Source organism: Sorex fumeus, unplaced genomic scaffold (assembly GCF_029834395.1).
Source record: "Sorex fumeus unplaced genomic scaffold, SorFum_2.1 ptg000014l, whole genome shotgun sequence".
NCBI lineage: Eukaryota > Metazoa > Chordata > Mammalia > Eulipotyphla > Soricidae > Sorex > Sorex fumeus.
Window position 1 is genome coordinate 31,273,194 of NW_026606071.1, and position 27,020 is coordinate 31,300,213.

General features: G+C 38.1%; 1 protein-coding gene across 1 annotated transcript in view; it reads left to right on the top strand.

The window, feature by feature from the left end:
* The window catches only part of SPAG16 (sperm associated antigen 16), a 1,095,878-nt gene that overhangs the window by 33,754 nt on the left and 1,035,104 nt on the right, over positions 1-27,020 (top strand). Inside the window, 2 exon segments of the mRNA XM_056111979.1 lie at positions 12,042-12,149; positions 22,561-22,678. Of these exon segments, the coding sequence (XP_055967954.1) occupies positions 12,042-12,149; positions 22,561-22,678 (226 nt within the window).

Below are 27,020 nucleotides of genomic sequence, written 5' to 3' on the forward strand. Positions count from 1 at the left end.
ATAACATGTATCTGAAAGAAAGTCTAGCTCTGGGTAAAGTATTTGTTGTGAGGCCTATATTTCATTAAGTATTTTAACTATATCCCACCATTGACCTGTGTCCAAAGGGCTTCATTTGATAGGCCTGCTCTAATTCTAAGGGTTGTTCCTTTGTATATAATTGTTCTGTCTTGCTGCTTTCAGTATTGTATTTCTATGTATGGGTTTTTGTCATACTGATTAGGATATTATGTCTTGGAGTCTCATTTAGCTGGTACTCTTTGGGCTTCTTGGATCTGGGTGTCTGTGTTCTCCAGCTCCAGAAACTTTTCAGCAGTGATGTCTTTGACTGTGCTTCCTCAATGGGGTTGACTTCCTCTGGGACTCAGATGAATCTTATATTGATCTCTTTTGATTTTATCCCGTAGTTCTCTTATCTGCCCTAGGATTATTTTGAAGTCTTTTTCTTCTTTGCTGTTGCCTGGAGGTTTTTTACATCTATCTTCAAGCTTACTAATTCTGTCTTCAGCTAGTATTACTCTACTGTTGAAGGTTCCCATGGAGTTTTTCATTTCAGGTACTGAATATTTTGTTAATTTCTAGTTTTTTCTTTTGGGGGGTCACACCTGGCGATACTCTGGGGTTACTCCTGGCTCTGCACTCAGGAATTACTACTAGAAGTGCTCAGAGGGATATGGGATAACAGAGATCAAATTCAGGTCAGCAACATGCAAGGCAAACACCCTACCCACTGTACTATTGCTCCGGCCTCTGCTACTAGTTTTCTTATTTCTGCTCTCATTTCCTCCTGTATTTTATTGACTATCCATTCCACTGTTTCTCTTATATCTTCCTGTATTTAAGTGGATGTCTGTTCCACAGTTTCTTGAGGCCGATTAAACATCCTCACCATTTGTCTCTGAATTCTTGATCAGAGAGATTATGTATGTGAGTATTCCTTGTTGAGGCTTCAGGACTTTGCCTTCATCCACTCCTCATGGTGGTGTTCTGTGCTCTTTACCCATGGTGCCTGTGGTGGCCTAGAGGTGATTCTTTCCAAAAAACTCTCAGCATCCCTCCCTCACTGCCAGAGAGAACTCTGGGAGTGCTTGGTGGTTGGTGGTTGGAGTAGGGACTAATGGATTAATGTGGTTGTGATAGGCAGGCTTCCTGATGAGAGTTCTGTATAAAATGCAATTTGTGGATATTATGGGATATGGTGGGGATATTAACTATTCTGACCTAAGGTACCATGCATTAAGATCAGCATGGTATGGATCACTGATTTGGAACCACCACTAGCTTTTTGACCTGCATGAAAAATCTTCCTGCTAAGTGATATCTTTTACTCCTAACCTGTGCTCAATCTCTAGGTCTTTGATCCATTTTGTGTTGGTTTTTGTGTAAGATGTGAAATAGGGATCCAGATTCATTTTTTACATGTGGTTATTCTGTTTTTCCAGAAGCATTTCTTACAGAGGCTTTCTTTCTTCTACTTCATGTTCTAAGCTCTTTTGCCAAAAGTTAGTTGACTATGTATCTGGGGATTCATCTTTGGATCACTATCACTATCACCTTGTTGTTCATCGATTTGCTCGAGTGGGCACCAGTAATGTCTCCATTCATCCCTGTCACATGCTAGTGTAGCCTGATGGCATATTGGGGGCTCTTTCAGGGTCAGGGGAATGAGAACCATCATTGTTACCATTTTTGGCATATCAAGTACACCACGGGTAGCTTGCCAGGTTCTGCCGTGTGGGCGGGATACTGTCTGTAGCTTGCCAGGCTCTCTGAGAGGGACGGAGGGTTTTGAGGCAGACTCTAATCACGTTTACAGGTGTTCTCATTCAGGCATATATGCGGGCAGGATACTCTCGTAGCCTTCTGGGTTCTTTAAGAGTGAGAATTAGATAATAAGAGGTCATGCACTTTCGGGAGCTTTTTTTATAGTTTCTGAATCCCGGGCATTGATGGGGTTACATGGCAGTTGGTGGGTGTAACTATCTAGCTACTGGAAGATGGGGGCTCTGGGTGGAGGAGACCCAGTCCTGAACCAAGCAGGCTTGGAGATCTCAGCCCCAGGTCCCACATACCTGGTTTCCTCTGCTGGTTCCTTCATGCTTGAGGCTCACCTGAGTGTGTGGAGAGTTGCCTCAGCTGGCTGTGGCTGGGTCCCAGAGGTCTTCAGATGCTGGGGCTCTGCTCAGGGTGGAGAGGGAAACTCAATACTCACCCCCCTCCACAGTGCCCCGGTGAGGACAGCCAGGTGGGGAGCAGGAGACTGCATTGTTCTCTTTCAGGAGTTTGGTTTTATAGTCTCTGGATCCTGTCCATTGATGGAGATGTCTTTGGATACTTGATTTTAACCCATTGGTCAGATAGCCTATCCTTCTATAGTACTATGCTAGAGCTTTGTATATACTATAGTATTATGTATATACTATAGTATATAGTTAGGTACTGAGATACCTCTCAGTATTTTATTTCTTAATATGGCTTTGACTATTTGGCTATTTCATAATTCTAATATAAATTGTATTATTAACTGTACTAAGTCCTTGCAGAAAGTCATCAAAATTTGGATAACATTGAATCTATATACTAATTTAAGTAGCATGATTATTTTGATAATATTGATTGTTCTAATCTGTGAACATGGAATATTTTCCATTTTCCTAAAGTCTTCATCTGTCTCTTTCTTATATCATTTGTAGTTTCCATAGTATAGATCCTTGATATATTTTATTAAGTTGATTTACAGGTATTTGATATTTTTGGATATTACTTTAAATAGGGTAGACTCTTTAGACTCCTTTTCCTCTAGTTCAATATTTACATATAAGAATATGACAGATTTTTCTTTGTTCACTTTGTAGCTGGCTATTTTGGTGTATTAGTTATTATTTCTTGGATATTTTTGCAAACTTTTTAGAGTCTTTTCTGTATATTACAATTTAATCTGAAAATAGTGATAATTTTACTTCTTTTCCACTTGAGATCTGTTTGGGTTTTCTTATCTGATTTTTGTGGCTAGGACTTCTGCATTTTATGTTGATTAAAAGTGAATAAAGTGGCTCTTCTTTCATTTTGCCAGATCTTAAAGGAAATGCTTTTAGTTTTTCAACATTGAGAATGATACTGGATGTGGGTTTATTTTAGATTGCTATTACTATTTTGAGGAAGATTCTTTAACCACTGTATTGTTGATATTTTTTTTATCAGAAATGAATGTTTGATCTTATCAAAAACTTTCTCTGCTTTGGTTGATATGAGCACATGATTTTTTTCTTTGCTTTTATTGATATGACATACTATGTTCATTGGTTTGCATCTGTTGATCCATTCTTGCATCCCTGGGATGAATCCCACCTGATCATGGTGTATGTGATCTTTTCCATTTGCTGGTACTTTCAGTTTTCTAAGATTTTGTTGAGGATTTTTACTTTAATGTTTATCATAGAAATTGGTCTGACATTTTCTAGTAGTGTCTATCTACTTTGGGTATTAGTGTACTGTTTGCTTCATGAAAGCTTTAAGGAAGAACTTATTTTTCTTAAAAGAAATATTTTGGAAAAACTTAAGAAGTTAAGGTCATAAGCCTTCTTTTAAGGGTTGATAGAATTCATCAGAGAACCCACTTGGACCAAGACTTCTGTTCTTGGTGAGTTTATTGACTACTGTTTTAATTTCCTTGATTGTAATTAGCCTATTTTGTTTTCTGTTTCTTACTTGCTCAGTCTTGGGATATCACATGGTCCTGAAAATCAGTTCATTTCTTCTAGGTTACTAACTTAACAGCATAAAGTTTTTCATAAACTTCTCATGATATTTTGAATTTTTGAGAGATTTGTTGTAATTTCTTCTCTTTTGTTTTTTATTTTATTTATGTTCTAATTTTCTTCTTTTTCTTCATGAGTAGTCAAAGTTTTACCTTTTTTTTATTATTTTCTAAAAAATAGTTTCTGATTTCATTGACTCATGGTATTGGTTATTATATTATTTTTGCTATGGATTTTATTACTCCTGCCTTCTACTAGTTTTGGAATATAGTTACTATTTCTCCAGTAAGTGTGTAAGATGTGTATTTAAGGAATTGGTGTAAGCATTTTCTTCTTTCCTAATGTAGCCCTGCACCATTATGAATATCCCTCAGAGTATAGCTTTAGCTGTATCCCATAGATGCTGGTAGTTCATGAAGTCATTCTCATTAGTTCTAAGGAATCTTTCTTATTTATTCTTAATTTCATCTTTGATTAAGTTGTTACTTAGCACTTTATCCAACTTCTAGATGTTTTTTCACATCTTCTAATGGTTAATTTATATCTGAATGGCATTATTGTCTGAGAGTATTCTGGTATGGTTTTTATATTCACAAATCTATGTCCATTTGAGTTATGCCCTAATATGTGATCTATTTTAAAGAATTGACAATTTTCACTGGCCCACATTCAAAAGAACAAAAGCAACCGATGCTGGCGTGGATGTGGCGAGAAAGGGACACTCCTTCACTGTTGGTGGGAATGTCCACTGGTTCAGCCCTTCTGGAAAACAGTATGGACGATTCTCAAAAAATTAGAAATTGAGCTCCCATTTGACCCAGCAATACCACTCCTGGGAATATATCCCAGAGAGGCAAAAATGTATAGTCGAAGTGACATCTGCACTTGTTTGTTCATTGCAGCACTCTTTACAATAGCCAGAAACTGGAAGAAACCTGAATGCCCAAGAACAGATGACTGGTTAAAGAAACTTTGGTACATCTACACAATGGAGTACTATGTAGCTCTTAGAAAAGATGAAGTCATGAAATTTACATACAAGTGGTACAATATGGAAAGTATCATGCTAAGCGAAATGAGTCAGAAAGAGAGGGATAGACATAGAAAGATTGCATTCATCTGGGGGATATAAAGTAACAAAGTATGAGATTAATACCCAAGAATAGCTGAGATCAGTACCAGGAGGATTACTCCATAACTTAGAGGCCAGCGGGTATCCTAGAGGAAAGGGCAGCTCAGATAGAGAAGGGAGCACCAAATAAAGGATGTTTGGAGGATCCTCCCAAGAGGGGAGATGCATGTCGAAAGTAGACTATGGACTGAACATGTTTGCCACTCAATGCCTCTTTTGCAGACCACAACACCCAAAAGGAGAGAGAGAACACAGGGGATTGCCCTGCCACAGAGACAGGGGGGATGGGGGGATGGGGGTGGGAGGGATATTATCCATGGTGGTGGAAAATGGGCACTGGTGGAGGGATGGGTATCTGATCATTGTATAATTGAAACCAAAGCACAAAAAATTGTAAATCTACAACTGTAAAAAAAAATAAAATAGAATTTGAAGAACTAAAAAAAAAAAGAATTGACAGTTTTCATTAGAGAAGAATGTGTATTTGACATTTTGGGGACAGAGGGTCCTCTTTATGTGTATTAATCACAATTCTAATTAGTCATTTAATAGTCTTATTTTTTTGAGGGGGAACACCCAGCAGTTTTCAGGGCTCACTTCTGACTCTACACTCAGGGATCATTTCTGGCAGGCTCAGGAGAGGGTTCTGGGGATTGAATCCAGTCAAGCCATGTGCAAGACAAACTCCCTACCTGCTGTACTATTGATAGATATTTTTTCTATTCAGTAATTTGAATATATTATCCTACTCTTCTTTGTTTATTTCATATGGAAGTTCTTTTTTCTCTTCCACCAGTAATTCTTTTCCTTTTACTTATTCTTCAGATATTTCTGTAATTTGGACATTATTTCTCTTGCTGTATTAATTATCTTACATTCTTTTCATTCTTTTTCTTCCTTTTTTACCACTTTATTTCTTGCTACTGGCTTCTATTTTGTCTTCAAGTTTGCTGATTCAGCTCTCAACATTCAACGTTCTGTTTCTGTGGCTTGCTGTTGTATTCTTTAGTTCTTTCATTTCAATTTGTATTCCTTCTTTCATACTCTGAATCAATTCTTATTTGAGTTGATTGAATTTCTTTTCAGTGCTTGTTTAATTTCCATTGCCATTGAATGGAGTGTAATTTGAGGTCCTTCTCCACTACGCTCAAGAATTTTGATGAACTCGGGGACTTGCTTGTTCTCCTGTCTGGCAGTGCAACTGAATTCCTTGGTTTCCCCTTAGAATTTTGTGGGTGCTGACAGTGGAGCTTTAGTTTCCTGGTTATCTGAGTACTGATATGCTTTATTATTTTACACTAATGGACTACTGCTTATCCCTCTGTTGTTCTATTTTCATTGCCATGTAATAGTAATTCAGTAGGACACACAGGTAGAGAATTGATTCCTCCCATTTGATTGCTGGAGCTTTTATTCGTGTATTGTGGCACTTAAATAAGACCTTAGTTTTCCACTATACCTTAGAACATGTGGATTTGGTGGAGAACAGCAGTCACATGGATACAGCTGAGGTGCCAGGAGTCCATGTGGCTCCTGTGACTGGGGGTGTTATTCCCAAGGGAGGGCTGAGCAGAAAGGAGTTTCCCAGGGCCCGTCAGTGCACGTGCTTTGGAGGATTTAAAATTGGTCTCAGCTAGCTTTAGTCTCAGTGGGTGGGCGGACACAGGTGTAAGAAGGGCCACTGAAGTCAGCTGACACAAACACTGGGTCTGGGAGAGTTCTCTGGTTGGGAATTTTTGTTGAAATTTATTGCCCTCATCATTCTATTGTAGATTCTGTTCTGTTCCATTTATCTAGCTCTTTATTCTTGCTTTATATATTCTTGAATACCATAGCTTTAAGTAAGTTTTTAAAAGCAGGTACTCTTTTCTATCTTTTTTTCGTTTTCAAGGTTGTTTGGCTCCTTTGTGTTCTTTGCATTCCCATGGAGCGATAGCACAGGGTGGAGCGATAGCACAGCGGGTAGGGTGATAGCACAGCGGGTAGGGCGCTCGCCTTACAAGCAGCCAACATGGCCGACCCGAGTTCGATTCCTCCGCCCCTCTCGGAGAGCCCGGCAAGCTACCGAGAGTATTCGATATGCCAGACACAGTAACAACAAAGTCTCCAATGGAGACATTACTGGGCCCGCTCGAGCAAATCGACGATCAACGGGAGGGCCTTTACCTTTACCTTACCTTTTACCAATTTTAAAAGAAATGATGAGATGTTTATTGTGTTAAATCAATAACAATTAGGAACGAGAAAGAGAAAGTGTGTATTTTAGTGGGGAATGATTGATGTATTTATAAATTTTTGTCTTGATATCAGTTTAGTAATTTATTTAGGATGTCTTTGACACCATATATTTATGCAGTTTACGGAAATGTAGCCTTTTACATATAATCATTTTATGTATAAACACATAGCATTTTTGAATGCTCAGGAAACAGAACGGCCCCCTCCTGGTAATTCTTAGCCAGTCTGGCCAGTAGTTGATGTTTGTGGCCTGAGAATGCAGTGCTGCTCAGCCAGAGAGCATGGGGATTTAACCTGCCCCCTCTCCCATCCTGATGCACCAAGGCTCTGCAACACTGCACTCAGCAATGCTCAGGAAGCCACGTGTTGCTTGGGATTGAACTGAGGTCAGTTGCATGCAAGGTATGGCCCTTAGCTCCTGTACTTTCTTTCTGACCTCCAATGCATATATTTTTGCTATATTGCTATGTCATAAACTTCATTTAATAAGGATTGTATTGTGGTCAGCATGCTTTGTGATCTAGAGGATACAGTTGTACATAGCCGATAGGGAGGCTTAAGTGAATATGCGCTAATCACACTTGACTCTTTAGTTAAGCTTCTACTATTTTTCACATTGGTTAATTAATGATTTTTTGCCTGTTTCATGGCTGTACATTCAGAGTATGTATCATTTTCCTCTAGTGGTGCGAATTTAAATAACTCCCTAGCTAAGTTTTGTCCCATTTAGAGTGCTATCTTCTGTTTCTTAATTTTTACATTATGGAAGTATAATGCAGACCAGAAAAGTTTGTTGAGGATCCTGAAGATATGACAAAAATGATACTGCTAGGATTATTGATTAGAAAGTATTTTTAATGATGATATACTTTATTTTAACTTGTTCAAGAAAATATAATCAAAAAGAAAACTGAATTGCTTCACAATTTAATACGGAGGCAAACTTAGGTACTTTACTAAGCGGCCCCAATTTCATTTACAAAATTCACTTCTATAATAGGTCAAAGAGTACCCAGCTTTTCAAAAGACCTATTTAATTTAATGACTTTTAGAAAGAAACACTATGGAAATAAAGATAATAATGAGGCCCATAAAATTTCATGCTTTGGTGTTTAGGTAATTGCTTGTTAAATTAAGAAGGCATTTTTTTCCCCACTACACATGTGTGTACCCTACTCTTTTTCGGCTTAGATTATAATGAAAGCTTTCCTTTAATCTGACTGAATTCTATTTTGACAGTCTAACACTTATACTAATATTAATTTTAGTGGTCTAAAGTAATTCATTTATATAAATGGAAGATATAGTAATTTTAGCAATTATGTTTCAGTTTAATTAGAAGTTACTTTAGTCCAAGTTTGCACATAAAGAAGATGCGTGACAGAGATGGCCTACTTTGGTGCAGGTAAATGAAAAAATGCTTATGTGCTTCCTTTTTGTTAAATATTAACAAAATATCCCCAATGGATCCATTATAAAATTATTTTTAAAAATATATAGTTAAAACTCTATAACTATAGAATTATAGTAAAGATTTTTAGGCATTTACTTTGCATGCTGCTGACCCTGGTTTCATGTTTGTCACTGTATATGGCCTTCTGAGCACCTACAGGAATTGATCCCTGAGCACAGAACCAGGAATAAGTCCTGAATACAGACGCACATGCTAGAAATGTATTCATATGTTGAAAGATTGCATTTTTGTAATAATACTCTTATAATGTTAGAAATGAGTGTCTTAATATTTTATACGTTGATATTATAGATTAGTGAAATAGAACAGTGTACTCTTTCCTAAAGAATAAAAATGCAGTGGTGAGGTAGTAGAGAGATTAAGACACTTGCTTGCATGTCGCCCACCCGTGTTAGATTTCTGGTACCCCACATGGTCCTCTGAGTACCTTCAGGAGTGATCCCTGAGCACAGATCCAGGAGAAAGTGCTGAGCACAGCCAGGTGTGGCCCCAACACTTGCCTCCATAATAAATAAGGGAAGACTGTATTTAACGTGTTTTTTATGATATACAAGTCTAAATTAAAGTCTTCACTGAATAAATCCTTGTAATTGAAAATTGATATCTACTTTGGTGTCTGTAAATTTTTTAACATAAATTTGTAATATTAGTATAATGAGAAAATGCCGTAGAATTAAAAAATATTACCTTCTTATTGAATATTTTATGGTTTAGGCTTAGTGCAGCCTTTACTTTTTATTTAGTACATATGCCAGTAAGGTCATAATAGGAGAAGCATCACCATGAAATGAATTTAAATTGTTTTACTGAGTAGACTTCATTTGTGCAAACAGAAAGCAAGTCCCTGAAAACCAATTTAATGGTCAGAAAACTTTAAGGTCTAATACTTCAGTCAATTCCTATGCTTGCTTTCTTGGGATGAGTACAAATGGACCTGAACTGTGTACTTTAAAAGTAAGTTGATGCAATGCTGCACATTTGGGGTTCTGCTTAAGAAATTTTGCAGCATTGTTTTTTTTATAAGTATTTTAACTTATTACTAAAGACCAGATAAGATAAAACATAAGCCATATGCATAATTCATTAAGTTCTTTAGAAAACTTAAAATAGATGTTAATGAATGTGACACAGTGTAGACCATCAGCCTTGTATGCATCACACCATGAGTTTGATGCCAAGAACTACCCTCATTTATGGTTGTAATCCCAGCTTTGCTGCTGTCATAACTGGTACTACAACTGTGTGTACCCCTCCCACACCACCCTACGCCCAACACCTCCCATGCACCACAAGCAAGTTTATGAGCTTCCATGACAAGTTAATATGATCCTGACATAACACAACCAATTGTAAGAGTTCTGCAACTAAGTTATGTGACCCCCTGGCAAATCGTAGTAATAACCACAAAGGGAAGGAAAAAATATCCACATTATTTTCTAAAGATATGTATTATTAATAATTATTAATCCTGATATATTTTGGTCTATTGGAGATATTTAACTACCTGCTGTCAGATAAATAAATTATTTAATCTATCAGTAGGCTGCATTAAATTAGAATAAGTATATGCAGATAATGTTTATAGTAGCATACAAGTATATATGCACACGATTGTTATGTAAACTAGTTTATAATTCTAAGTGAATTAGAAAACATTTGGTTTTCTGTCATTCACACAAAATGACAACTCAGCCACTAGTAATTTCCAACCACTCTACTTTTTTTCTCTTATTCATTTACTGCTCTTAGTCAAATCATTGTGGTAGCCAAGAGGTTTTCTCCTTTTAGATGCACCTTCACTTACATGCATATAGAAATTTAAAACCTGGAAAATAATAATTGCTTTACTATAATAATCACATGCCACAGATCAATATTCAGGACTAGTTATTTTAATAAAGTTGAGGGCTAGAAGATGGAGTAGACCATGAGTACTGTGTCACATTGTTCACATATAATAAAAACTACACCATTGACAGTAAAAGAAAATTATTTTGGGTTACCTAATAAAAAATCAAGGGGTGGGGAAGATGGAAAGAAACACGGGAAAATGATCAAGATACTTTCACTATAATGTTAGATATTACTCAGCCTTTATTTCCCCATGCCCCTTTTATGGTGTTTGGGCCACATCCAACAGTTTACTCCTGGATCTGCGCTCAGGGATCATTCGTGGCTGTACATGGGGAATCTCACGGAGTGTCAGGGAATGAACCTGGGTTAGCCACTTGTGAGGCAAGTGCCTTCTCTGCTGCAGTATAGCTGCACTCTGACCTGTGAACTAATCTTGCAGCAAGAATTCCTAGGGATCAAATGTTCCATCAAGAACCTGAAACCCTTACTTCTTCTCACATTTGGGAGCATACCAGTCACTGTTCCTCAGCGGCTTTTTTTCTGACATAGTTCCTAAAGCATAAATCTGTCCATGAGCACTTATTCTATGTAAATTTAAATTCTGTATCACCGAGAATGTAGATTTACTCTATTCTTTCTACTTCTGAAGTGTCAGCACTCTAATTGAGTCCATCCATCTTTCAGAATGTGAGGTCTTTTGTAGTAGCACTTTATCAGTTAACCAAGACTGTTTGATTACTACATTCTTATTATAAATTATGTTTAACATTACCGTATTGAAACTAACTTGTATTATGGAGGTGGGGAAACATTTTCATTTTTCACGTGAACTTTTTTCTAAAAATACTCTTTATGTAAGGATTTTCAGAAAATACAGATAGTACTTTTGAATTTTAGTATTGACATCAAAGACCTTTTCCATCAAATTGCCAAGTACTATAGTAATATGGTCTAAAATTTAAAATTTCATAGGTATTACCAGAATGAGTGTTATTCCAGAACTTGAACTTTGTTTCTTAATTTTATAACTAAGTAATACATTGTATTAGCCGTATATTAAGGAATTTATTTGTAATTATTTTTAGTTGTGCTGTTTTGTTTATAGTTTTATAAAAATTGTTTAGAGATAGATAAGCTATGTATATTTTGTATCACTACTTTACATTTCCTCACTTAAATGAAATGTGAAGTTTATTTTACTGCATTTTTCTCCTATTGTAATATATAGTTATTTGTTTGATATCCATTCATGCAATTTTCAATGGAATATTTGTTTTTTAATTAATTTTTCCCCTATTTCAATATTGGATTTGAAAAGATGGCTAAGTAACTTTTGAGAGAGCAATGAATTATGATGGGGGAATATTGGCACTTTTGTGGTAGTGTGATGTAGTAAAGTTATACCCTTATATGTGTAAACATTTACATTCTAAAAAAATCTATAAACTGTTGAACATTTAAACAAAATCATAAATTATTGTTAGCACAATGCTAATTAAATTAAGAATCTATAAGCTATTATTGTTGCAATACAAGTTAAATTGAAAATACTATCAGTGATTTTTGTTGATATTTTATTATCCAGCAAGGCCAGAACAGAACTGCTGAAAACTCAGAAGGAACGTGATTTTCATCGAATGCACCACAAACGATTAGAGCAGGAAAAAAACAAGTTAGTCAATGACATCAAAGGGTAAGCTGCTAACATTTATTGTGATATTAGTACTAAGTAACTTACGATGGCAGAGGACTTCAGATAAACTTTGTTATTTGACATTTATTGAGCTTCTCCTTTGTACCCAATTTAATATTTTGGGTTAATATTTTAACCCAAAGGAGTGAGGGGAGCAAGTGCTTTTTGCAGAGCATGGGTGAATCCTATTCAGAGGCATCTGTCTATGAAGGGACAAGTCATGTTCAGCAATTATGAAAAGTGCAAAGAGCAAAATGCTGATGTGACTTGCGATGTGTTAGGTGGGAGTGAGTCATACACTGAATGGCTTACAGTAAAGCTTTAGACATTATTTAAAGTTTTTTCAATTTACTTTCCCCCTTCCTCTCTCTTGCCAAAATATAACCCCTCCCCCCCAAAAAATTATGGTTCTTATCTAAAAATTTGCTTATTTCTAGAGCACTGTTGTCCAACTAACTTTCCAGAATGTTGTCTACACTATTCAATAGGATACCCACTGCTAATGGCAAGTTATATTAAGCTGTTGCAGTGTGGCTAGTCCAACCGAAGAATTAATTTTCTAATTTTATTTTTAATTAATTTATGTTTAAATTTAAGTAGCTCCACTTGACTAATGACTGTTATATTGGACAGTGCAACTTGGGGGTAATAATACTGATGGTTCACTTTGGTAGGTTATTATGGCCATTATTTCCTAATCATATGCTTCCTTATGAGTCAGTGTGATCTTAAACTAAAAAATACGCTAGATGCTGAAGTTATTCTACTTTTTCTTAAACTGAATATCTATTAATAAGGATATCTTTAAAGAGAGATCTTAGGACCCTGGGACGCCCACCATCCCTGAGCCTCTTCCTGTTCGTTCCCAATGCCGTGCCCAGTTTTCTTCCCCTCCTAGGTCAGTCCATATTTGAATCTGGGATTCTGCTTTCCCTGCGCATGTGCCCCAAACGTCCTTTGGGACCCTGGGTCACCCACCATCCCTGAACCTCTTCCGGTTCATCCCCAGTGCCATGCCCCATCTTCTTTCCCCTCCCAGTTTCCATACCACCAGACCAACATGAAGAAACAATGCAAATCTCCACCATGAGGAGAGGATGATAAAAAGAGTCCAGAATCCTCATTAGATGTTACTCACTTAAGGGAGCTCTCTGAGAAAGAATTCAGATATGAAGTAATGAAGATGTTCAATGAACTCAGTGAAACATTGAGACAGATATCCAGTAAATTAAAGGAGGACATGAAAGAAACAAGTGAGAAAATACAGGAAGAAATGAGAGCAGAAATGGGAAAGCTATGCACAGAAATGTCACGAATAAAAGATTCGGTAGATAAAATAAAAAACTCAGTCTGTGCCCTCAACAGTAGAATGGCTACAGCTGAAGACAGAATCAGTGAGCAGGAAGATTAGCTGCAAAAAGCCTACAGGCAACAACAAACAATGGCAAGAGACCTCAAAATAGCTCTAGAATGAATCAGAGTCCTAGGGGATGATTCCAAGAGGAACAACATTAGAATCATTATAGTACCAGAAGGTCAGGGAAACAGTCCCAGTGAAAAAGCCACGGTTAAACAAATCATTGCTGAAAAGTTTCCAGAGCTGGACAGTGCAGACATCCAGATTCAAGGAGCCCGAATGGTTCTGCTAAGAGATCCTGAAAAAAACACCCCGAGACATATCATAGTTAGAATGATGGATGCCATCAATAGAGACACAATGCTGCAAGCAGCAAGGTCAAAGAAGGAAATCACATACAAAGGATCACCTCTTAGATTCACAGCAGACCTATCAGAGTCAACCCTACAAGCCCTAAGGCAATGGTGGAATATAGTGAAAAAACTCACTGAAATGAACACTTCACTAAGAATGCTTTATCCGGCTAAACTCTCACTCAAAGTCAAAGGAAGGGTACACTATTTTCTGGATAAACAACAGCTCGGGAACTTCATATACTCAAAACCAAACCTAAAAGAAGGCCTAAAGGGGCTACTGTAAGACTAGACAAATCCCTACAAACACAAAAGACCCTTACAAAAAGATGACACAAAACCCCATAACAATAATCTCTCTCAATAGCAATGGTCTAAATTCACTAATTAAGAGACACAAAGTGGCAAGATGGATTCAGAGACAGAATCCAACATTCTACTATCTAAAAGAAACACATCTGAACAATCACAACAAACAAAGACTTAAAGTCAAAGGGTAGAAAATAAACCTGCAAGCAAACAACCCCCTCAGAAAAGCTGAAGTGGCCTTACTAGTATCAGACAATATAGATTTAAGGTTGAAAAAGATTAGAAGGAACAGTGAAGGTCATTTTTTATTAACCAAGGAAAATGTACAGCAGGAAGAATTCACACTCCTAAATGTGTACGCACCCAATGAGGGGCCAGCCAAATACCTACAACAACTGCTAAGAGACCTTAAGAAGGACACACCAAGCAACACAATAGTAGTTGGAGACTTCAACACTGCCTTATCACCCCTGGATAGATCAAGAATATTAAAACTCAGCAAGGAAATAATGACTCTGAAGGACGAATTAGAAGACAGAGGGCTAATAGATCTATCACTGTATCACTGTCATCCTGTGGTTCATCAATTTCTTTGAGCAGGCACCAGTAACGTCTCCTTCGTCCTAGCCCTAGGATTTTAGAAAGTGCCACATTCGAGGTTCTCTCAGGGTCAGGAGAATGAGAGTCATCATTATTACTGGTTTCTGGCATATTGAGTATGCCATGGGGAGTTTGCGAGACTCTGCCATGTGGGCAGGATACTTTTGGTAGCCTGCCAGGTTCTCCAAGTAAGAACTAGATAATAAGACAATAGATCTATAGAGGACTTTATCCGCCCCCCCAACCCCCCCTCCCTAAATAAAAGAATACACATTCCTTTCCAGTGCACAAAGAACATTTTCCAGAATAGAGCATGTGATGGGCCACAAAGCATACCTCAAAAGAATCAGGAAGACAGACATTGTATCAAATAACTTCTCAGACCACAAAGCACTGAACCAAATCAAACATCTGGAAATTAAACAACTCAATGTTGAACAACGAGTGGGTCAGGAAAGAAATCAAGGAAGAAATCAAAAGATACCTGAAAACAAATGAGAATGAAGACACGAGCTACTAGAACCTATGGGACGCAGCTAAAGCCGTGTTAAGGGGAAAATTTATAGCTCTGCAAGATTTCTCAGGATGGAAGAAAGGGCCCACATAAAACAACTTGACTTCACAGATCAAGATCTTTGAAAAGGACCAATAAAAGGAGCCCAAACCAGGCAGAAGGAAAGAGATAAAAAAAACTTAGAGCAGAAATCAGCAACATGGAAACCCAAAAAAACAATCCTAAATATCAATGAAACCAAGAGCTGGCTCTTTGAGAAAATAAACAAAATAGATAAAGCACTAGCAAGACTCACAAAGAAAGAGAGAGAGAACCCTAATAAACCAAATCAGAAATGAGAAGGGGGATATCACAACAGAAACCAAAGAAATTCAAAAGATCATCAGAGACTGCTTCTGTATGCCACAAAACAAGAGAACCTAGAAGAAATGGATAAACTCCTGGATTCCTATAATCGCCCAAGGCGGAATCAAGAATATCTAGAATACCTGAATAGTTCTATTAACATCAAGGAAATTGAAACTGTAATCAAAAGTCTTCCCCAAAACAAAAGCCCAGGTCCAGATGGATTTACTAGCGAATTTTTCCAAACATTTAAAGAGGATCTATTACCAGTTCTTTTTAAGCTTTCCCAGGAAATTGAAGAAACAAAAACTCTCCCAAACAGTTTCTGTGACGTTCATATATCTCTAATACCAAAAGTTTGAATCTTATATCTCACTAATACCAAAAGGAAAAAAAGACAGCACAAGAAAATAAAACTACAGGCCCATATGCCTGATGAACATGCAAGCAAAGATTCTCAACAAAATACTAGTAAATAGAATTTAGCAACTCATCAAAAAGATCATACACCATGACCAAGTGGGATTCATCTTGGGGATGCAAGGATGGTTTAACATTCAGAAATCAATCAACATAGTCCATTGTATCAACAAAAGAAAATATAAAAACAATATGATCATATCAGTAGATGCAGAGAAAGCATTTGACAAGATCCAGCACCCATTTATGATGAAAACCCTTGCCAAAAATGGGGATAGAAGGGACTTTCCTCAATTTAGTTAAAGCCATCTACCAGAAGCCTCTGGCAAGCATCATCCTCAGTGGGGAAAAACTACTCTTTTTAACTGATTTTATAATTGCATTTTAAAATTAATTTTAAAAAATTGTGAACTTGTCAAAATTCCAGACAATGTAGAGTTTTGTGACTCTTTTGAACTTACATTGAAGTTATTTAAATTTTTTTATTCTTGTTCAAAGACAATTACTGTGAATTTATAAATACATATTTGCTTCAGGGAAAAAAGCTCAAAAAATTTTTGTAGTTTGTGTATGTGTGTAGGATGTGTATAGGATGAGAACACTATTCGGGTCTCTCAAAGATGAATCAAAAGAGCTATGCTTGGAATATCACGCTTCACTCAAATGAGAGATAGAATCTCTGTCAACACTCAAGAATCAGGGAGACAACCACTGGACTAGAGCCATTACTGACTAGGTTCCACAGGACATCAAAAGATTGTGTGGATGCCCACCTACCAGATGGTCAGACTTCTTTGACAAGACCCTGAATGATTGGTTTGAGGCTCTGCATGTTCCTAGAACGAACAGATGCCATTGGGATACGCTAGCATGCAACAGGGATGAATGGAGACGTTACTGGCACCCGCTCAAGTAAATCGATGAATAACGGGGGATCAAGTGAACAAGTGATCAAGTGTGTGTGTATGTGGACATATACACACAACAACTCAAAAAAGTGAATTTAAATTATAGTACATTCTTCCAGAGATCTCAGGTTTTATTTCCCTCCCACTCTATGAGACTATGAGTCTGCTTCAGATGTGGATGATGACATCCTAAAAGTAATTTGTATACAGTTATGGCAGCCAAAACTTGGTTGCTCACTGTAGCTGCTTTGCTGTTTTAGTTCTAGCATAAGTATATTTTTGTGCTTTTGAACAGTTTATTCTCTGTCTATGTTTAAAAATATATTATACTTGTATTCAAATATATTTTGCTTAGTATTATAAAAAAGAAAATACTTGTAATATTCTATTATAAAGTAAAACACCCTATTGTTAAATTTATTATCATGGTGAAAAGAATATTTGGTTTGCAGAAAACTTAAAAAATTCATAATATATCTCTAATCATAAGGAGCCCTAGTTTTAAAAAAATCAAATTATATAGTAATAAAGTTATTCTTGGTATTTTTTCAGATAACCTTTCTGTTTTCAATACTTAAGAATAATATCAATATTTAATTGCCTAGACGAGCTAGTAATATGTGTTTTCTAAAGAGCCTCAAAGAGAGCCCGCCCGCTCCTCTCTGGAAAGAAAGATGGCGGCCGCACGGGAGCCTTGTGGAAAGCGGGTTTGAGCCGGGCTCGGGGGGGGGGAGCGGCGGGGACCTCATGGGAAGGGGGGCTTTGTGGGCCGTCCCCCACGCCCCACCGAGGTCGCCAGCTGCCCCCCACGAGCGGCTCTCTGGCACGGCCACGGCCCCGGAGGCACAAGGACTTAGCACAGAGAACCAGCCGCTTGGAGCAGAAAAGCAAATGGACTTGTGTTGATCCGCGCCACCAAGCCTGCCCGGAGGGGGAAGGGCGTTGACCAGCCCGCCCGCTCCTCTCTGGAAAGAAAGATGGCGGCTGCACGGGAGCCTTGTGGAAAGCGGGTTTGAGCCGGGCTCGGGGGGGGGAGCGGCGGGGACCTCATGGGAAGGGGGGCTTTGTGGGCCGTCCCCCACGCCCCACCGAGGTCGCCAGCTGCCCCCCACGAGCGGCTCTCTGGCACGGCCACGGCCCCGGAGGCACAAGGACTTAGCACAGAGAACCAGCCGCTTGGAGCAGAAAAGCAAATGGACTTGTGTTGATCCACGCCACCAAGCCTGCCCGGAGGGGGAAGGGCGTTGACCAGCCCGCCCGCTCCTCTCTGGAAAGAAAGATGGCGGCCGCACGGGAGCCTTGTGGAAAGCGGGTTTGAGCCGGGCTCGGGGGGGGAGCGGCGGGGACCTCATGGGAAGGGGGGCTTTGTGGGCCGTCCCCCACGCCCCACCGAGGTCGCCAGCTGCCCCCCCACGAGCGGCTCTCCGGCACGGCCACGGCCCCGGAGGCACAAGGACTTAGCACAGAGAACCAGCCGCTTGGAGCAGAAAAGCAAATGGACTTGTGTTGATCCGCGCCACCAAGCCTGCCCGGAGGGGGAAGGGCGTTGACCAGCCCGCCCGCTCCTCTCTGGAAAGAAAGATGGCGGCCGCACGGGAGCCTTGTGGAAAGCGGGTTTGAGCCGGGCTCGGGGGGGGGAGCGGCGGGGACCTCATGGGAAGGGGGGCTTTGTGGGCCGTCCCCCACGCCCCACCGAGGTCGCCAGCTGCCCCCCACGAGCGGCTCTCTGGCACGGCCACGGCCCCGGAGGCACAAGGACTTAGCACAGAGAACCAGCCGCTTGGAGCAGAAAAGCAAATGGACTTGTGTTGATCCGCGCCACCAAGCCTGCCCGGAGGGGGAAGGGCGTTGACCAGCCCGCGCGCTCCTCTCTGGAAAGAAAGATGGCGGCCGCACGGGAGCCTTGTGGAAAGCGGGTTTGAGCCGGGCTCGGGGGGGGAGCGGCAGGGACCTCATGGGAAGGGGGGCTTTGTGGGCCGTCCCCCACGCCCCACCGAGGTCGCCAGCTGCCCCCCACGAGCGGCTCTCCGGCACGGCCACGACTCCAGGGCACAGAAACCAATCTCTTAACTAGCTAACTTTTAATAGAAATTCTTCCAGGGTCAATAAGTAAAATAGCAGAAATTCAAAACCGCGCGGCCGCTATTGCAGCCGCGCGACATCATTTTATTCTTAAACCAAGTTGTAGAAAGCAAATCATTTCACAACGCTGTTTCAGCATGTCTGATTGGGGGGGGGGGGTCGTAAACTCTAAACAATAATTGTGCATCTTCTATCGAAATAATCTATCTAGTCAAAGTAGATAGAGTATTAACTAGAACTCATCTGCCTCACAAAGAATTGGGAGGGGTGGGAGGTGGGGGTCTATTGGGGTTCGGGGTTAAAAATGAGTATTGATAAAGGGAAATGTGTTTGGTATCTACATGACTGAGACCTAAACCCGAAAGCTCTGTAACTTTTCCCACAATGATTCAATAAATAAATAAATTAAAAAAAAAAAAAAAAAGAGCCTCAAAGAATACTCTCAGCCATCAGTTTATCCCCTTGGTAAACCATACCATAGTCGCAGTGATATTCTAGTCCTAGGTAAGGATTACCATAGAATTGTTCTAAAAATGCTTACTGAGCTTATAGTGTAGATTTTGAAACAGTCAGTCTGACCTTCCAGCAATTAATTGTTCTGCCAGAACAGAAATCAACTGCTAGTACAAAACTCTTTAAGGAAATGTACCGTAATAAAATGTATGTCTGACATACAAGAAAAAAATACTAATGCCTTGTTCATAAAAATAAAAAAGGCCCTCCCGTTGATCATCGATTTGCTCGAGCGGGCCCAGTAACGTCTCCATTGGAGACTTTGTTGTTACTGTGTCTGGCATATCGAATACTCTCGGTAGCTTGCCGGGCTCTCCGAGAGGGGCGGAGGAATCGAACTCGGGTCGGCCATGTTGGCCGAGTGTAAGGCAAACGCCCTACCCACTGTGCTATCGCTCCATATATATATATTTTATATATTCATATATTTTATATATTCATAAAAATAGAATATATAAAATAAAACTATGTATCACATATTAAAAATAAAAACATGTGTCCTGTAACTAGAAAAAGTAGTAAAAGATAGAAATGACAGAAATAATAGGATTAGTAGATTAGTACTTCAAAACAGCTGTTATTAATTGTTAGATCTTTAAAGAAAATGATGAATGAAATAAACAAACAGGCTAGGTAATTTATAGTAAAATGGAAATTAACAAGAGCCAAATTAAAATTCTTGAACTGATAATATTTACAATGAAAAATTCGCAAGCAAAAATGCTGGAAGGCTAAAAAGAAAACTAGAGCCTTAGGGCACTATCAGTTTCTCATATATCAGAGGGTTGGGTTGTGGTGACTGTACCATGATGCCTTACTTTTACTGCTAAATATCTCTGTATTCACTTAGTACCACTGTGATATCAATCACTAATTGACTTTAAGAATAGAATAAGCTCACTTTGAAGCTGAGTTTCTCAGGAACCTATTTATTTCCTATCATACACCCTTTTTAAAAGAATAATGATATTGTTGCTTTGAATCTCCTTAAGGTATCTTTTTTTAGTATATAGTCTTGCAAGTATGATTATGCATAGTTTAGTAAAAGAACTGTGACTGTCTTCATATGAATTGTATGGAGTTGTGAAGTCCTTCCTGTACTTGGTTCAATACTTGGAGGACAGTTCCTAGGGTACATTTCTTGTGTGAGATCCCGATTTAATCCTTAGCACAGAAATATCTGTGGAGTATGGTCATGGTGACCCCAATCACTCTGGGGTCATTCTGATAGCCCTCAGAACTGCTCGGAAACCTAAGGCTGCAGTGGTGGGCTGAGTTCTACTGGAAAGTGCTTCAGAATCCATAGAAAATAAACATCAGGATTCTAATATAAGAGCTTCAAGATATATGAATCAAATCCAAATGAAATAAAAAAGATAAGCTAGGGAAAAGTTACAATAGAATATTTTAATGATGTTATCAATTATTAGAAAAATATGCAAAATTTCTCCTAATCTATATAAATCAAGACACCACAATTAATGGGGACTAGCTGATATTTGAATATGTTTTGAGCTGTCAAGTACACATGGAATCTTCACAAAATATATTGTATTCAAAACTATAAAAAATCAGTATACATTTCAAAGAAGTAATACTACGTAAAATGTATTTTTTTTACTACAACCAGACTGAAATTAATTAAAGAGCTCTTGTGAAAAATCCCCCAAATATATTTGACTTTAACCAATGATCCAAAGAAGGAATGAGAAAATGATTTTCAGGTGATGGAGTGCAATATATTAAGTGGTGTGATGCAGTCAAATCAGTTTCCAAAGTGAAAATGGTAAACTTTCTATTTTCTTAGAAAATAAGGAAAAATCGGTGATTTAATTTTATATCTTAGGACCTCAAAATGGGCTGGAGTGATGGCACAGCGGTTAGGGCGTTTGCCTTGCAAGCAGCCAACATGGCCAACCTGAGTTCGATTGCTCCGCCCCTCTCGGGGAGCCCGGCAAGCTACCGAGAGTATCTCGCTCTCACAGCAAAAGCCTGGCAAGCTACCTGTGACATATTCGATATGCCAAACACAGTAACAACAAAGTCTCAAAATGGAGAAGTTACTGGGCCTGCTCGAGCAAATCGATGAACAATGGGAGGACAGTGACAGTAACAGTGACAGGACCTCAAAATGGGAAAAATGAATACAAATAAAATTATAAAAAATAAGTTCAGAATCCAAAAAACTAGTAAAGGGAAAACCAGAAAAAAAGAACAGTAAAATCATGTTACTCTTTTGAAAGTACAATAAAACTGAGACAATTAAGAATAAAAGTGGCAAAATTTAGGGAGAACAAATCATCACGAAGTATTGGAAAGTCAGCAAGTGTTGATGAATATGTAAACTAGAACCCAGTATTTCAACTTCCACATATTTTCTCCTAAAGAAAATGTATATAACACAAGTTATCTTATATAACTTCTTTAAGAATTCTAATGAAGTCTATATATATAAATATATATATAAATATATATATATAAATATATATTTCATACTAGAAACCACTCAACTACCAGATAATATTGATATATATTTTAGATGAATTGCTGATACACATATCCATAATTATCAGTATATATGTGTATGCGTATGTGTATATATATATATAAAAATATATATATATACCATTATGCCATGTGAGAGTGACTAAAGAAACTGATATTTTCCCTTGCTGAATAACTGTAATCTTCCAAGTTTCCGAGTTTATACTTAAATGTTGTATATGCTTTTCAAGTATATACTTAAAATCTTCCAAGTGTATACTTAAAATTGCAAGTTGAAAACAGAGAATTAGTTCACAAAAGAGAAATGTGACTTCTGTACTCCCACTCATTTTCAAAGAACTTCCATTCAAGGAAATACTGATAACACTGGCTTCTGTTGTACTGACTTTTATACAAGTATTCACTTTTACCCAATTTAAAAAATAAATGGTATAGATGTTAGATGGAAATCACTGATTTAATACAATTACCCTTTAAGATGTAATTGGCCTTTTATTTTTCATAGGTTAAAATTACATTATGCTTCTTATGAACCGACTATAAGGGTGTTGCATGAGAAGCATCACAATTTACTGAGGCAGAAAATGCTGAAAACCTTGGAAAGAGACAAAGAAGTCATGCAGGTAAAAAGATAGTTCAAAGCTTTCTCAGAGTATTGTAACTTTTTATTTTTTAACAAAAGTAAATTAGAGATATTGACTTATATATGAGATAAATAGATTGCCATTAATTTTCATGCTGTAGCACAAAAGGGGGGCTATTTGGAAATATTCAGAAAAATATTTTGTTAACTTTAATGTATACATATTAAAATTAAATGCTTAAATATAAATTTATACATTGTGGATATGATTTCCAAACTTATGTGAGGAAATGAATAAAACTTTGCCATTTATCTCCAAATGAATGGGTGACACACCTACTTACACGATTACTTATTTTGCTATTGACATCAGTTTTCTTCCTTCCTTCGGGGTTTTGTATAGCCATAGTGCAGTGATGAGCAACCTCTGGCAAGAAAAATGAAATGAAATATTTATGGACCACATTAAAAATATGTAACAAATTTATTAGACAATATAAAAGTGCAATGATGCTTAACATTTTTTATTATTTTCATTTTTGGCCAAACTTTCCATAAGCTAGAAAAGGATGATTTTATTGTTAAAATATGTTTTAATCAAGTTTATTTTGTGTTTTCTTGAGTGTAGTTCTTAGCTACTAAAATGTAGATGTTTGTCTCTTTGATTCCTTGTACTTGATTTTTACCATTTGATGCTAATGAATGCATAGTTTAATATATTTTGCATTTAAATGGCATTGTATGACAAAATTTCTTCATCCTGATCCTTTAAGCCTTTCTCATAGCTTCTGTGGGCACAACTGTAGAACAATTGAGAACTGGGATCTCTTTTGATAGTATTCTTACTTCTTATCATGCTTCAGGTTCATTTTAGAGTTCTGCTCTCTGTTCAACTTTTCTTAACCCTTGAACTCCTGATTATCTGTTATTCTTTTCCCAGGAGGAATTTATCAGTGGTCTAGTCATATACTATCAAGTGAACATATGTACCTTGGCATCTTGGACAGACCACACAAACTGAATTTCACTATTCAGTGTAGCAAAACCTTGCAGTCATCTTGTTAGCTTATCCTCTCCTCAAGATTGTTGATTTATTCATCTGAAAATGACAAATAATGTGCATTTCGCTCATCTACTACGAGATATAGGCCATTATCTTCCTTTATAGCACATAAATTTGTCTGTAATATGAGGAGAAAACTCAAGACTCCTATTGAGAACATATTTAATACACATATAATATTTGAATTTTAAATCACTTCCTACTGGTTTAGTTATAAAATCTAAACTTGAGAGAAGTATTTCTGAATTCCAATTGAACAGGGTAAAGTTGCTTGGTGTTTTTTATGTGTCTAAAATTTAAATGCCTAAGAAAGAAAAATTATTATCTCTATGAAACTGAATTAAATTAATGCAGTTGTTTTTTGCCCAAATAAATGTTTCATTACTATTTGCAATGTATTTTGTTCTCCGTGCCTGATGAAGCAAAGGAAAATACAGTCTCCTATTAAAAATCATTTAGATCTTTCCGAGGTAATACAGGTGTTTTGGTTTTAAGCAGTAAACACAGTAAACAGTAGACAGTAAACATAGAAAGTTTGAAAGTTATGCTAGCAGTCTGTTTCAGCGAAACATAGCGGTTACTGTTAGTTTTCCTTATTCAAAGGGCATCATCTCTCATTTTTCTTCATATAGTCCTTAACATTAAGGAATTTCCTGAAGTCAATATGCTATTTTCTTGGCTTTTATGGTGTAGTGTCTGTGCTTTAGTCTTATTCCTATGTTGCACTATAGCACGATAGCACTATTCTCCCGTTGTCCATAGAATTGCTTGAGTGGGCACCAATAACGTCTCCATTGTGAGACCTGTTGTTACTGTTTTTGCCATATCCAATATGCCACAGGGAGCTTGCAAGGCTCTGCCATGCAGGTGGGATACTCTCAGTAGCTTGCCGGGCTCTCCGAGAGGGACAGAGGAATCGAACCTGGGTCGGCTGCAAGGCAAACGCCCTATCCACTGTGCTATCACTCTAGCCCATTCCTATAATTGGGAGTGGCTCTTGGGGGGCTGTTATCCTTTCCCAAAGCCATAATATCTGCACAGTGTTTTTAAAAGTCTTAAATCCTGTGACCTCTTTGTCTTAATTTTCATCTTTTTAATTTTATTATTTGGAAGTCATTTAAGAACTATAAATATATCGACACACCTCTTTTATTTAGTCTTCAAACTACCTATATTGTGTTGTGTTTTCCCAATTAAAACAGTACTTCTCATTAAGTACTTGTCATTTTTTCTAGACTATTACATAAGAAGCCAGGAATAAGTATAGTCTATTTTTGTAGCACTTTTGAACTACGTGACTTTATATATCCTTCCCTTCCAACAAACCCTACATGAATTTTTAGCTGGAGGAGTAAATCAGGTTACCACTGTCTAACTTCTTTTCTCTCTCAAGTACAACACCCCATATGCTTCTTTATTCTATAGGATATTGTTGGGTAACATTGGTTGTCCTCTTTCCTCCCGCAAGGAGCTGAGGTTTATTGAGTGACTCTAACAGTGACTATAGTGACTAAGAGTGACTCTAACAGTGCCCCTGAAACATACCCAATTCCATCAAGCACTATTAATCCTATATTGCTTTTCTAGCAATATCCTTTTTTCTATATATACAGGAAGACATTTGATGCTATGCTTTGTAACATGGAAGTTAATTGATCCCAAATAATATTTACTCCTGGACATCCATCATATTTACCTGACTTAAGCCTCACTTGCCCTTACTTCTTAACACCCCCATAATGAGGGTTCCAATGAAGGGACTGGATGGACCCAGGGAACGCTGTAAGCTACCCTGGAAAGGGTCATTGTGAAGGGACAAGGTAAGTGCCACAACAGTAGTATAATAAGCTAAGAGCATGGTCATGGAAAAAACTCTGTCATGACCCAAAAAGAAGTAACTGAATAAAGATCCTGCTGGGGTTTTGAAAGACTATCCTGGCCTGAGGACTGTGGTCTTGAATATATGGCGAAATATCCCCAGGAAGAGCCAACCTTTAAGATTAATATATCTCTTACTGTGTTCATACAAAATGACTAGAAATATTAAGAGAAGTAAATTCACTATGATTGTTTAAATAGATTGCTAGCTGAGGAAAGGAGAAAGCAATACACCCTAGATGGAATCCTGCCCTTGAGCAGATCTTCTAGTAATCTGGAGTGCTGAACCCTCAGATGAGGTTTTGTCCTTGAGTTAATCTCCTTCACCTTTAAGAGTGGCTTTACTTCTGTCTGTTGTTATGACAGTGTGCAACCCTACCTATGTCTGCTCCCACCCTTCATAATTTCTATATAATTATGCCATAAAGGGAGAGTGGGGACTATGATGAGAAGAACCAGATAAAAGATAGCGGACTTTACCTTAAGTCTTCTATCTTCTATCTAGTTAAGTCTACGAGGAGACTAGGATGATGAAACTATGATGACTGGGACTATGACCAAAACTAAAACTATGACTATGCAGTAAGGAAGAGATTGGACTATGTTGGGGAGGAGAGAAATAATCTGACTACCAGCCTGGGGACCTTTTTTCTCCTTTAATCCTGGTCCTTCATTCATTGTTGCCATGGGCTGGCCAAGGGAAGGGTCTCCAGCACCGAATACTCACATTCCCTGTGTGCCACCATGCTGTTTTCTCTTGGAAATTCACAGGATACTATAAAGGTAAAGGTAAAGGCCCTCCCGTTGATCGTCGATTTGCTCAAGCGGGCCCAGTAACGTCTCCATTGGAGACTTTGTTGTTACTGTGTCTGGCATATTGGATACTCTCGGTAGCTTGCCGGGCTCTCCGAGAGGGGTGGAGGAATCGAACTCGGGTCGGCCATGTTGGCCGCTTGTTAAGGCGAACGCCCTACCGCTGTGCTATCACTCCAGCCCACAGGATACTATATCTTTCTGAATGATTTTACTCTTTTCTTTTCACTGATTTTATTGAGGCAATTTGAAAATACTCATGAATTATACTACTACTACTACTACTACTACTACTACTACTACTACTACCACCACCACCACTATGACTAATTGGAATTCGATAGAGCCTATTTCTTATATCTAAGAAGAAGAAGTTTAGCTTTAGAAATGGCTTTCCTCTTTCTTTTTAATCTGCTCAAGATGGTAGATAGAGCATTATTTGAAGAGGTGAGATTTTGTAGGAGATCCCATTTTTTTTCACCATAGATTTCAGTATGCTGACCACTGTTAGTCTTCTGTATTGGTGTAACTCTTTGAAACAATTTCCATCACAGGTTAAAGTTTGCATTGTACTTGGTTCTTTATACCACCAGATTTTATTTTCACAATTCAAAATGGGTACACATGA